Consider the following 12,851-nt stretch of genomic DNA (forward strand, 5'->3'; position numbering starts at 1 on the left):
AAGTGACGCTTGCCAGAACATAAAAGTCAATAAATCCACCTGTCAAACATAAATAATGAGCATTTTAGAGCAACTCTGTTCAAAACGAAAGTAAGAGCTGCGCGAAAGAAAAACAGAAGTTTAACAAGTTCATCAAGCTTTTAAATCAACTTTTCAAAAGAACGAAATAAATGCAAGGTATGGTTTACTATATATACCTAAACATTTCGATAAATGAATTACCAATCTTCACACTTATATATATGTATATATATCTCAAGAATTTGAACTAAATTTTATTTTCTATTCATATTGATCTAAATAGTGTCATATCAACAAACAGCACAAACATAGCAACATGAAGATTCGTATATAGAGATTTGTTGCTTTAGTACGAATTACCTTCAAAACTATAATCTAGATTTTTAATGTCTATTTGGAACTTTACGAGTCGTTGACGTCGGTAATATAGTTGACGTGTGTAATATAAGGCAAAATTGCACGTAAATAAGAGTTGATGAATACATTTATTTATGCAAAACGGTAAGAAACATGAACTATTTCGTATAGTAAATTATTTACTGTGAACTATAACACGCTTACACGTGCCTATTTCATCAAAAAGCACTCTAAGCAAATCGCATTCAAAAAGGTTGTTGCGATCCACTTCTATATTTTTAAACACCATTGAAGCATGTTTAGCACTCAATAAAGTTGACTACGATAAATTTAACGTAAATTGTTCAAGAAAGCATTCAAAAACTTAAAAAATCAAGTAAAATCTACGTTTATGTTTCTAATGAGATGGAAGGGCCTTCCTCGTACATTAATGATGTGCCAAAATACCCCCCACAACCACCTGGTTATCCCTCGATACCACCTGGTAACCCGTCACAACCACCTAGTTATACCTTACCACTACAACAAGAGCAACCTGGACACCCTTTTGGTTATATGCCTCCCCCTCCGCCACCTATAAATATGTCACAACAAGTACACAATACAACAACCGTCGTTGTACAAGTAAGTTTAAAAGAAGCCGGTTGCACGAAGCATGGATAGCGTTATCCATTAGATAACAAATTTTTTTAAACGTTTAAAAAACTTCTTAAAAAGGAAAAATATAAGGCGTGAAGTGAGCAATCACTGAAATAAAATAATACTTCTAAGATTACAAAATTTCTTTGTGGCAATGAAAATATAAACACCTTTTTTCACAAGCTTATAAAATTTACTATCCAATGCGAGAACGCTATCCAAGCTTCGTGCAACTGGCCCCAGATGGTTAACCGCTGACTAAAATATGAATCTACACATCAAATATTATTCCACACGTGAATTTATGCTAGTGACACGTGAATTTGTGCTAGTGACACGTGAATTTGTGCTAGTGACAGGAAATACTTCCTATGTCAAATACTAAATGGATTTTAATGAAAAGATTTCAGTTTGGCTGCTTTATAGATTGCAACATAATCCACTAATATTTGATTTCATCCACTTACATTCCAGCTTATCCGCCTATATTTAAGATTATCCGCTTATATTTAAGATTATCCGCCTATATTTAAGATTATCCACTTATATTTAAGATTATCCACTAATATTTATGATTATCAACTTATATTTAAGATTATCCACTTATATTTAAGATTATCCACTTATATTTATGATTATCTACTTATATTCGAGTTTATCCACTTACATTCATAATTATCTTTGTACATAGGAGCTTATTTCCTTATATTCAAACTTATCCATTTTTTTATCCAAGCATATCATCTGAGCATACCCGCGAGTAAATAAGTATGTCTTCCATTTTTAAATAAAGCAGTTTCAAATAATGTGCGTTTTGTTTGTGTGTTACTAGAGTCAGCCTCAACAACAAATCCATTTGCTCGCCCCAGTAAATGACAACTTCTTGTTGTCTATTGTTGGATGCTTTTTCTGTTGGCCCATCGGAGTCGCGGCAATTCTCAAATCGATCGAGGTATGTTTGTCTCTAACTAGATACAAATTAGATTAATCGTAGTACAGACAGACATATATGGTTGCCGTAGATGAACGGAAGTTTCACAATCATTAATCTTGATGTAAAAATGTGCTTACAGTTTTAAAAACTTATATGGAATGTCAGTCAAAGAGATACTTATTTAACAACGTAAAACTAAAATGAGCCTTACAATTTCAAAAAGTTACATGTAACGTCAGTCAAAGATATACTTATTTAACAACGTAAAACTAAAATGAGCCTTACAGTTTCAAAAAGTTACATGTAACGTCAGTCAAAGATATACTTATTTAACAACGTAAAACTAAAATGAGCCTTACAGTTTCAAAAAGTTACATGTAACGTCAGTCAAAGATATACTTATTTAACAACGTAAAACTAGAATACGCAAAACTTGATTTCTATATAAAAAATTTGATATTGCATAAGTTTCGCATTCTATATTTAAGTCAAGAAATCGCTACGGCAATGGCGACCACGCGGGGGCAACGAAGTCAGCACAAAATGCAAGACTTATATCCTGGTTAGCAATCGCTTGTGGTGGCATTATATACCTTTAATTATAATTATAGCAGCAGCAAGATAGACTAACAACATCAACAACTGAGCCATATATACATCTGGAGATGTTTGTGTGTACATATAGAATTGGCATGCGAGAATATTAGTGAAATTTAACTGTAAAAAGTTTAATTAATTGCACAGTTCATTTAACTATGATACATCATCTTTTAAATTGTTTTAACTTTACTCCATCATTTTGCTGTTTAAAGCTTTTGAATTTCAATAATTGTATGATTGCATAGTTGATATAATAATGAAATAAATAATTATACATATAAGTAATAATTGCATTGTTGATATGGTTAATGCAACTATAATAAATTCTATAGCTTTAGCAGTTAGCTGTTGTAAGCTTTTGCATTTCAATAAACTTTAGATTGTATATAATATTTTGCTAATGTTTTATCACATACATCATTTATAAAATAGTTTATTTTAATGTTAAGTTCATAATAAAGTCAATCCGTTATGAATGATCAGTTAGGACGCATTCAATGCACACATTTCATTGTCTTTGGAATAATTGTAAAGACTTTATCTCCAAACAGACTTTTTCAAAATACCTTTCAAAGGTTTCCGTATTTCTGCAGTATTTTCATTTGACGTCAGAACAGTTGATTTTACCGAAACTGGATCCACAAGCCCCAGTGCTTCTTCCAAACTTTCAATATCTCTCATCTGTTTTTCTTGAAGTATTAAGCTCTTGGTCATAGCGTACTGAAGGCGTTTCTTAAAATCGTCAACACCAACAACTAAATCGTTGTCGTCAAAAGTCTTGGAAAGGCTATCATCAATAAAATCTTCTGATGCGTTTGATGCAGTTGCTTGTGAAGAACTTTCACGATAACTGTCTCCTCGTTCCAATAAATGACTAAAAAAACGAAAATATTGAAAGACATCCAGTCTATGAACGAAATCCACGAGCTTCGTGATATTTGAATTGCAAGCAAGTCAACATTTAAGAAAGAAATGATTTCGCTCTGTTTGCATAGGCTTATGCAAGTCGAGGAGACTTTTAGGAGCACTCGAGAGCAGATGTGTACAAACTCAAGACAGAAGGTCGAGTGCACCGGCTGGAAAGTTCTCACAAACCGTCTTCGAGGTTTACATAAACTTGTGCAAACACAAAAAACATCTTTGTTTCTGCAAAACAGAAAATTTTGAAATAAATGTTGTATTTTTTCCTCAAACATGTATTCATGATTGATTTGCAATTCTCTTTGATTGATTTAAATTGATTGAGCTCAGATCAATTTGTACAAAGTAATGCAAACTCAGCTAATAGACCAATCAGCGCAAGCGTTTCATTGTTACTTTACAAAAACCTTTCATGTCTTACGATTTTTTACGGTTTCGTAGCTACACACGAATTTTATGATAATGCACTTATCATTTTAAAAAAGAAACAGTCATGAGTTAGAATTCATTGACTAAACATTAATAAGTTGCAATAAAGTAAATGGTTTGAACCCGGGAGTATCGTTACATGTTTGTAAATGTAGATCGTCCAGGTTGGTATAGTCCTGTTGGTATATTGACCCTGAAGATGACTACCGCTAAAGTTGTCGAAACGTCAGTCAACAACAAGAAAAACAGTCCTTCTCAGGACTATATCAACCTGGACGATCTACATTTACAAACATGTAATAAGTTGCAAGTTAAACATAAAACATCTCCTCAAATTTTTGTGCAACAACAGTTCTCGCTAACAACACTCATGGTGTCACCATGTCCTCAGGAAATATCACTGATGAAACCGCCCTAATCGACATATATGCCAAGATGACGTAATCTCACCTCAGTCTTATGCTGTCCTCATCGTTATTAAACCGACTACATATCTCTAACGAAGTATTTGGGCTATCTTCGATACTACTTGAAGTAACGGAAACGATCGCAGGCTCATGTGTCGTAAAGCCGCTTTCGCTGATCTCTTCAGGAGGTGGTCTCTCGTGTGCACAACATATGATATCTAAGACGTAGTATACGGCCATCAACACACAGAAACCGCTGACCAGCAACAATATCTATTTCAAACAAAGGAACTTGATGAATACCACAGGATACTACATTATGGACGTAGATATACGTACAAATTACCGTTAATAGTTTAGAACTGATGACGCTCTCATCATGAGGCGAGGACGTCTTTACACAAGGAGTGGTTACATTGTTTTCAAGGAAATGCCCACTGAATGCCTTCATAGCCAACCTAACAACAAAACATTTGTTATGAAAAATTTTTGAACGACAAAATTTCATACAAGAAGTATAAACATTTCCTTTTCTTACAAAGGAAAATAGAAAACAAACACCGAGGCAGTAAAGGCGCAAACATTCATCTATGGAGCTGGAGTAGACACTTTTTCTCTAATATCTTAGCTAAGGACGCATACTCGGGTGCGTAAGTACAACGTTAACTGGGGGGGGGGGTGTTTATTCATACATTCAGTTGTGCCCAACTGATTTCTTTAGGAAAGAAATTCACGTTCAAGAGAAATCAGTTCCAACTAGGTACAACTAAAAATATGAATAAACAAACACCCTCCACCACCCTAAGTAACACCCTCCACCACCCTAAGTAACACCCTCCACCACCCTAAGTAACACCCTCCACCACCCCTAAGTAACCACCCCACCCTTCACCACCCTAAGTAACACCCCACCACCCTAAGTAACACCCTCCACCACCCTAAGTAACACCCTCCACCACCCTAAGTAACACCCTCCACCACCCTAAGTAACACCCCACCACCCTAAGTAACACCCCTGTACATGTTCTACGATTAAGACACTCCCCGAAATAAATAAACATTTTTATGAAATCAGTCAGGGGGGTAAAAGTGCAGCTTACATTTGTCTTTTTTTGATATCGTCGGACGTTAATGATGAGCCGTATAACGTCATTCGCCAGTTTCTGACGAAGCCCCGAGAATGACTATCAAGACCTATCAAAATTAGAAAAATGCATAATAATGTCAACAACACGACTACATGTCACATGTTTACAGGAGTATCAGCTTACGTACCTGAATTAACAATCAATATTTGCCATAATCCGTAAGGTTTTTCACCCCAACATCTAACAGTCGAAAATGTCCAATCAACGAATCCTTCTGAAGATCTATAATCATGTTACGTCCACTTTTAAGTAAAATTTTTCAACTGTGGAAGGTTATATTACACTAAAATAAATCACCTGTCTTGTTGTCGTTCCGTGGCTAGTTCAGACTCCGTTCCAGCTGGTGATATCAATGATATTAATATGCTACCACGGTATTTATGATCGATATTTACCTATAAATTAAAGAAAACATATTAATGATACAAATCCATGAACGACTATAAAGGCATAAGACCTAGGAACGTCTAAACACTGAAAGAAAAAACAGACGAATGATGCAAATGCATGAACGACTATAAAAAGACCGAAAAACCTTGGAACTCTTAAGACATTCGCTCGAAAGACATACATGTTATTGGAGATGTGCTCAAGCAATCGCTCATGCAGCTAACGAGTTGCGAAAAGGCGTAAAAAAAAGGCTGATGTAATGATGGTCCATCTAAGAGATGTGGTATGGACTATGGCCGGACATAATATGCTTGCCATCTTGAAAACAAATAGCATTCAACGTTCACAGACAAAAGTCTTCAACTTACAGTCAATGTCACATGTTCCAAAGTCGACAGTTCAACGAGGTCTTTCTTTTGCACTGAAACATAAGACAACGTATGTTTGCTGTGTGGTTCACTAACATTAGAAAGGAAACCAGCTTAACTTTTATCCAACATTGATCTATTGCATACGTATAATACTACTGGTATGAATTGATTGACAACATAAGATATGGCTACATGTTTGTAGATGTAGATCGTCCAGGTTAGTATAGTCTTGAGAAGGACTGTTTTTGTTGTTGTTGACTGACGTTTCGACAACCTTAGCGGTAGTCATCTTAAGAGTCAAATGACTCTCAACAACAACAAAAACAGTCCTTCTCAGGACTATACCAACCTGGACGATCTACATTTACAAGCATGTAACGATACTCCCGGGTTCAAACCATTTACTTTATAAGATATGGCTGCTATATGGTTCACTAACATTAGAAATGCGCTTGACTTTTATCCAGCATCGATCCATTGCATACCTACCTATGTACTCCTGAACCACTTGATTGGTTGTGCTTGGTATGTATTGGTTAACATGAACAATGGGCGTCGACCATGATGTCATCCAGGGGACTGAGTTCCAAACCTTATATGGTAAAACACACTGCTACAGTGTTTGTATACAAAAACAACATTGCCGAATCAAAAATACAAAGATAAAACTCAAGGAATCACGTCGTGGTTCGAATGAAATTGTTTTGAAGACTGAGTGCTAACCGTCATGCATAGCGCGCATTTGTTTTTTAATATGGTAGTCCTAGTGCTGTATTTCATGCTGAATTGGATAATTTCACAATTCTTTGTTTACAAAAATATTATAACAACTGTTGAATCACGTATATAAACTATTGTTTACTTTACAAATGAATAATTCTGCAAAGATTGCTACGATTACGAAGGATTCAATCACTAATACTCTTGCCAGTTAATTTCGTGCTTCAAAAAATGGACGATTACGCGCGCAATGCATGACGGTTTCCACTCACTCTTTAAAGTTAAGCAACGTGATACAGATACACGTCATTTAGAAACGTCATTAAAGAAACACGTCATTAAAGAAACACGTCATTTCAGCACATTAGACCTTAGCAAGATTGACCAAACGCCAGGAGTCCATTACACCAAAACCATATTTATAACTGTGATGAAACTGTGCATCATTCGTCGTGTAATCAAGAGGATCAACATCATGCTAGAATATAAAGAAAGAAATTCAACTAGTGATGCAAGATCGACACGTCAGCATGCGACACTCAAGTGATCTTCCTGTCCCAGGGCATCTGAAGGCATGGACCGAAAACGGGATTTTTTGTTTTCAAAATTTTTCTTTTGTCAACACGTGTACTTCACATAAAATAAACAAGAGCATTCAAGGATGCTGCAAACTTTCAAAAAACTTCCACCTTTTTAACTTTAAGCCAACCTTATACATACATGTTTATAGATATGTCTTAAAATAGAACTCCCTCATTTTCTGTTTCATGTATTATAAACGAAAGCATCCATCTGAACGAAAGCTTCAAGGCAGACAAGGACTCTCCTTGTCTCATTTAATGTTGTAATAAATAGTTGAGTCCATGACTTTAGAGTTTTTATAAGGATAACAACTATGTAATAAGCCAAACCAATAGTCCCCCACAAAGACAATGATTTCTGAAATTTTTATGATCGCAGCAAAATGTCTAAAAATGTTTAAACACGACAAGTAAAACTGCCTAAATTACCTTCCATGCAAACTATAACCAACTACATTAAAGTTAGGACAAACATGAGTTGCTGAATTGCATTCACCAACTCCCAAAAAAAGTAAAAAGTTTACAATACATAATGAATGACTCCTTTAATGAATACCTTAACTGCTGAGTAGACAATCAAATGTTGAATATCTCGCCAAGACAAGCACCATCTAAACGAAAACAAAGAAAACTGTTTGTGCGAGATACATGAAGTACATGCCGACAAGCATTTCCTTCTCCATCAGGGAATTTATTTCAAAATTTTGAGATTCAAATATTTTTGAACACGTGCTAGTTGAATGGCCCCCGATTAGATCGCAAAACACTGAAGAACGATGAAATACGTTTCACAATTTAAAATAAATATGAATAATAAATAATCCACTCCTCATGGTTGTTATATATGTATGACTCAGATAACTTTTTATAATACTGAGTACTTTAGTCTTTACTTATAATACAATATAAACTACAGTTGTACACATAAATCCACATACACACCTAACTTGTAGAGCTAAAGCCAACATTCCAGCGGCCAATGGTGCAGCGGCCGAGGTTCCCGTATGTCTGTTTGTACATCCACTTCCAGAACCCATTCTCCAATCAGTGGTCACCTGGGGGTAGCAGTAGGAGACTGAGTACGAGATAAGGAAAAATTTACACCTTGCGTGAAGGATAATGGTGGTGCATTGTGTACAGGATGAGCTTAACTCAATGGCTACCAAGAAGATGGTAACCATGGTTAGCTGAGTACAAGATGAGCTTAATTGACTGGCTACCAAGAAGATGGTGACTGTAGTTAGCTGAGTACAAGATGAGCTTAACTCAATGGCTACAAAGAAGATGGTGACTGTAGTTAGCTGAGTACAAGATGAGCTTAATTGATTGGCTACCAAGAAGATGGTGACTGTAGTTAGCTGAGTACAAGATGAGCTTAACTCAATGGCTACCAAGAAGATGGTGACTGTAGTTAGCTGAGTACAAGATGAGCTTAACTCAATGGCTACCAAGAAGATGGTGACTGTAGTTAGCTGAGTACAAGATGAGCTTAACTCAATGGCTACCAAGAAGATGGTGACTGTAGTTAGCTGAGTACAAGATGAGCTTAACTCAATGGCTACCAAGAAGATGGTGACTGTAGTTAGCTGAGAACAAGATGAGCTTAACTCAATGGCTAATGAACTTCATAGATGAACACAGTCGTAAGCTGTGTACGAAATGAACTACGCAAATACATAAAAATAAAAAAATTTAAATCATACAATGTTTCTCAAGGGTGTTTTTCCACTACTGTAAGTAACAGCCAACATTGAAGCACAATTCTCTGCATAATAAGGCATTTTACCACTTTCATCTACAGCACCTAAAAAGTTGTAATGACAGAATTTTATTAGATAATAAAATGATGCAAGTAATAAAACAGTGTGGGAGACAGCTATAATCATCTAATAAATGAAAACGATTCAACGTAAGGTAAGAAAATATTGTTTTACAACAATCCAAGGTTTCATACAGCTATTTATCATCTTTCTTACGTCATAACATGTGATACAACAAATTTGTATCCTTTCTTACGTCATAACATGTGATACAACAAATTTGTAACCTTTCTTACGTCATAACATGTGATACAACAAATTTGTAACCTTTCTTACGACATAACACATGGTACAGCTATTTATCATCTTTCTTACGTCATAACATGTGATACAACTAATTTGTAACCTTTCTTACGTCATAACATGTGATACAACTAATTTGTAACCTTTCTTACGTCATAACATGTGATACAATAAATTTGTAACCTTTCTTACGTCATAACACATGGTACAGCTATTTATCACCTTTCTTACGTCAGCATGTGTAATGTATGTTTTTAAATCTACTATCACGTGATGACAAGAATTTAAAACAAGATAATGGATGAGGAGGGGGTCACAAAATAATGAAAGGAGGAGTCAATACAAGTCCATGACCACAAAAATACTTGATTGTATTAACGAAGAACGTTCGTGAACATTTAGTGTCTACTTACCTATAGTCACAGTAAAGATAGAATTAGCATATCCATCAAAGTTACAGTTATCCTTATAAATCCCTCCATTCCCTGATGCAACAACATAAATGCTTCCCAGTCCACCTCGACCTTCTCTCACACCATGAGCAATGGCAGCCTTAAAAACAAGTGCATAAACCTAGTTTTAATTATGTACAATGCAATAAATTCTTTAGTCAACATTATTCTAGATTTGTATATGTAGTACCTACAGTTTTTTAGTAGCTGTTACCTGTGCCAGACGATGTGGACCGTCTACGGTTTTCCCATTATCATCTGGACCCCAGCTACAGCTGTAGATGTCATTAACTTGGTTTTTCATGTTGAATGCCATTGCTTCAAGGCTATCTGTCATAGGACCATCCAAAATGCGAACACCTACAATGAATTCATGATCACAGGTATATAAGAATGAAATGATTGACTTTACTAAAAGAGGAATAATCTATCACGTGTTCATCAGTTGAATGATCAAATTTTATTGATTACGTCACAGTTTATAACACACCAATTTAGAGGGCAAATGACCAACAGTGAGATGGTTGTTACTAAGAGTAAGAGAAAGGCTTAAAATTGGTGAAATTCAATGGTATCAGATGTTTCATAGACATGTTTCGTTAATCTTACCTGAAACTTTAGCTCCATAAGCAACACCAACAGCACAATATGTGTTTGCTACTGCTGCAATTTCACCAGCACATCTCGTACCATGATGGTTCAAACCAACATCATCCGCACGAGGTGTTGGATCAGGATCATTAGAATTTAGATCCCAACTTCCTTCTGATGACTGCAAATAATCATGTTAATTAATATTATTACAGTAAAAATTATGTTAATTAATATTATTACAGTAAAAATTATGTTAATTAACATTATTACAGTAAAAATTATGTTAATTAATATTATTACAGTAAAAATTATGTTAATTAATATTATTACTGTAAACATTACTATATCCAAATTAATGTTGAAGTGTATAATAATTATGATTTTGAACTATTAGGAATAATTCTACATACTAAACAATAAAGTTATAATATAAACATGGACATTATTTCACATAAGAACATTGTACAGCCAAAGATAAAAACGTATATATTTAACTTACGTAATTTTCAAATATATCAGGATTTGACCATTCTACACCTAAAGAGAGAGGAAGATGCTTTTGAAATTCACATAAGTTCAACAAGATCAATTGATTTAGAACAGTTATACAGTGGAAGATGAAGCTTATGCTGTACCTAAAGCTACCCCACCTTCAACAGAAATCCCTCACCAAAAGTAAAAAAATCATGTTTTTTCGTTTTAGAAAGAGAAAGGTCATGCTCAATAAAAAATGTTAAAAAAATGCTGTGTCAACAATGTATGTTGATGGGTTGCAATGTTTCTTTTACAGTATATTTTATGAAAGTGAACTTTGATCCTACTCAAAGTTCATAATAAAACAAGATAGCACTTGAAATTTTCTAAGTAAAATTAAGCTGTATGCAATAAGCTCTTGCAAGATAAAGGTGGCGATTCTACTGTGCATAGAAAAAATTACTGCATTTGTACCTACTGCCTCAAAACCATGGGGCCCCAACCCAAAATCCTACCCCTCAATCCCCATATGCTCTCTGCATCCATTAAAGTACTAGTGTATGGTTGCTGTCACTTGATAAAGTCAGCTTTCATAAGAGCAAGCGCTCAAAAAGCTTACCAAATACTAATAATATATTTAAATTATTTGCCTCCAAATAATGGGCCAACTCACATGAAATGGCAGGCAAAATTCTAAAGTTTTGCTTCATTATATTTTGTAAAAACCATGTCATCACATCATGTCACTTTTATCTATTTCAAGTTCCCTTTTTGACTCATTCCTTACTTTGGTACATTAGCCAAAACCATATCATCGAGGCAAACATATTTTCAACGATAAAACATACCATCATCGACAATGGCAACTACAATTCCTGTTCCAATAATATCATGTTCCCAGATAGTCGTGACATTTATATCATGGCCAATAAATTGTAGGTTGTTCTAAAAAGAAAAAGAAAAGTGTAAGCATTGTTCGTGAAAAAAACTAGTCAATGAAAAAATGCGCAACTTTTGAACTCACTAAATGCCATTGGTTCGGGAAGTATTGATCTTTAAATCTTAAGCTTCTCTTATATCGTTTTACAATTCTTTCCCTCTTTGACCATTTTATTTCAGGATGTTTATACAACTGCTGGGTTATCTTGTCCAAAGCTGCAGCATCAGTTTCAAATCCATTGTAAAAACTTTCATGTACAAGAAGAAAATGGCCGCGTAAACCACCAATTTGACCATGATAAGCCAAGCCGGTTTCTTTTGCAATAGTTTTCGCAATTTTAGCTAAACACGCATCGTCATTTCCTTCTTGTGAAGGAATACGAATAGCCCAAGATGATGCTAACTTATCTATCCGAAAACTCGAGCCATTTTCCTTTCCGTTTGATGAGAAAGTGCTCGCAAAAATAAAAAACACAGCAAGCAAATGAACGCTAGCAAAAAATTAAGGCATTTCAAATCGATCATAACATTAGGTTCTACACAGCAAAAGCGTCATTAATTTCTTCAGAAATGAAGATGGATAAGAGATGTTAACATTCTCTGATTTAAAACAACACAACTTTAGCACAAGTAGAATACAAAGACAAATTTTAACGAGCAAATGAATGTTCGGCCACCGTCCATGTTGCAGCTAACAAAGAACTGGTGCCTGGTGGTAAATTAACACGTTTTTTTCAAAACACGCGCCAACAATAGCGCAAAACACAAACCTAGAGAACGGAGCTCGAGAAAAAAAAACGAAACTCGTTGA

At 35.0% G+C, this 12,851-nt stretch overlaps 2 protein-coding genes across 2 annotated transcripts in view; one reads left to right on the forward strand and one right to left on the reverse strand.

The window, feature by feature from the left end:
* The window catches only part of LOC124452299 (proprotein convertase subtilisin/kexin type 7-like), a gene marked incomplete at its 5' end in the record, with an annotated part of 58,895 nt that extends 46,353 nt beyond the window's left edge, over positions 1-12,542 (reverse strand). The window contains 18 exons of the mRNA XM_047002879.1: positions 3,118-3,425; positions 4,352-4,581; positions 4,655-4,766; positions 5,409-5,502; positions 5,584-5,678; positions 5,754-5,851; positions 6,215-6,267; positions 6,707-6,809; positions 7,308-7,415; positions 8,075-8,129; positions 8,461-8,573; positions 9,222-9,322; positions 9,995-10,133; positions 10,248-10,393; positions 10,643-10,805; positions 11,127-11,164; positions 11,950-12,046; positions 12,126-12,542. Of these exons, the coding sequence (XP_046858835.1) occupies positions 3,118-3,425; positions 4,352-4,581; positions 4,655-4,766; positions 5,409-5,502; positions 5,584-5,678; positions 5,754-5,851; positions 6,215-6,267; positions 6,707-6,809; positions 7,308-7,415; positions 8,075-8,129; positions 8,461-8,573; positions 9,222-9,322; positions 9,995-10,133; positions 10,248-10,393; positions 10,643-10,805; positions 11,127-11,164; positions 11,950-12,046; positions 12,126-12,542 (2,470 nt within the window). The remainder of the gene's footprint in view (positions 1-3,117; positions 3,426-4,351; positions 4,582-4,654; positions 4,767-5,408; positions 5,503-5,583; positions 5,679-5,753; positions 5,852-6,214; positions 6,268-6,706; positions 6,810-7,307; positions 7,416-8,074; positions 8,130-8,460; positions 8,574-9,221; positions 9,323-9,994; positions 10,134-10,247; positions 10,394-10,642; positions 10,806-11,126; positions 11,165-11,949; positions 12,047-12,125) is intronic.
* Positions 48-3,033, forward strand: LOC124450255. The gene is made up of 4 exons (XM_047000885.1): positions 48-177; positions 784-1,002; positions 1,850-1,969; positions 2,440-3,033. Exons 2-4 carry the CDS (start codon positions 784-786, stop codon positions 2,548-2,550), a joined length of 450 nt encoding a protein of 149 aa, XP_046856841.1. The 5' UTR covers positions 48-177; the 3' UTR covers positions 2,551-3,033.
* Positions 12,543-12,851: the final 309 nt, after the last annotated feature.

This window comes from Xenia sp. Carnegie-2017, unplaced genomic scaffold (assembly GCF_021976095.1).
Source record: "Xenia sp. Carnegie-2017 unplaced genomic scaffold, XeniaSp_v1 HiC_scaffold_24, whole genome shotgun sequence".
NCBI classification, from domain to species: domain Eukaryota; kingdom Metazoa; phylum Cnidaria; class Anthozoa; order Malacalcyonacea; family Xeniidae; genus Xenia; species Xenia sp. Carnegie-2017.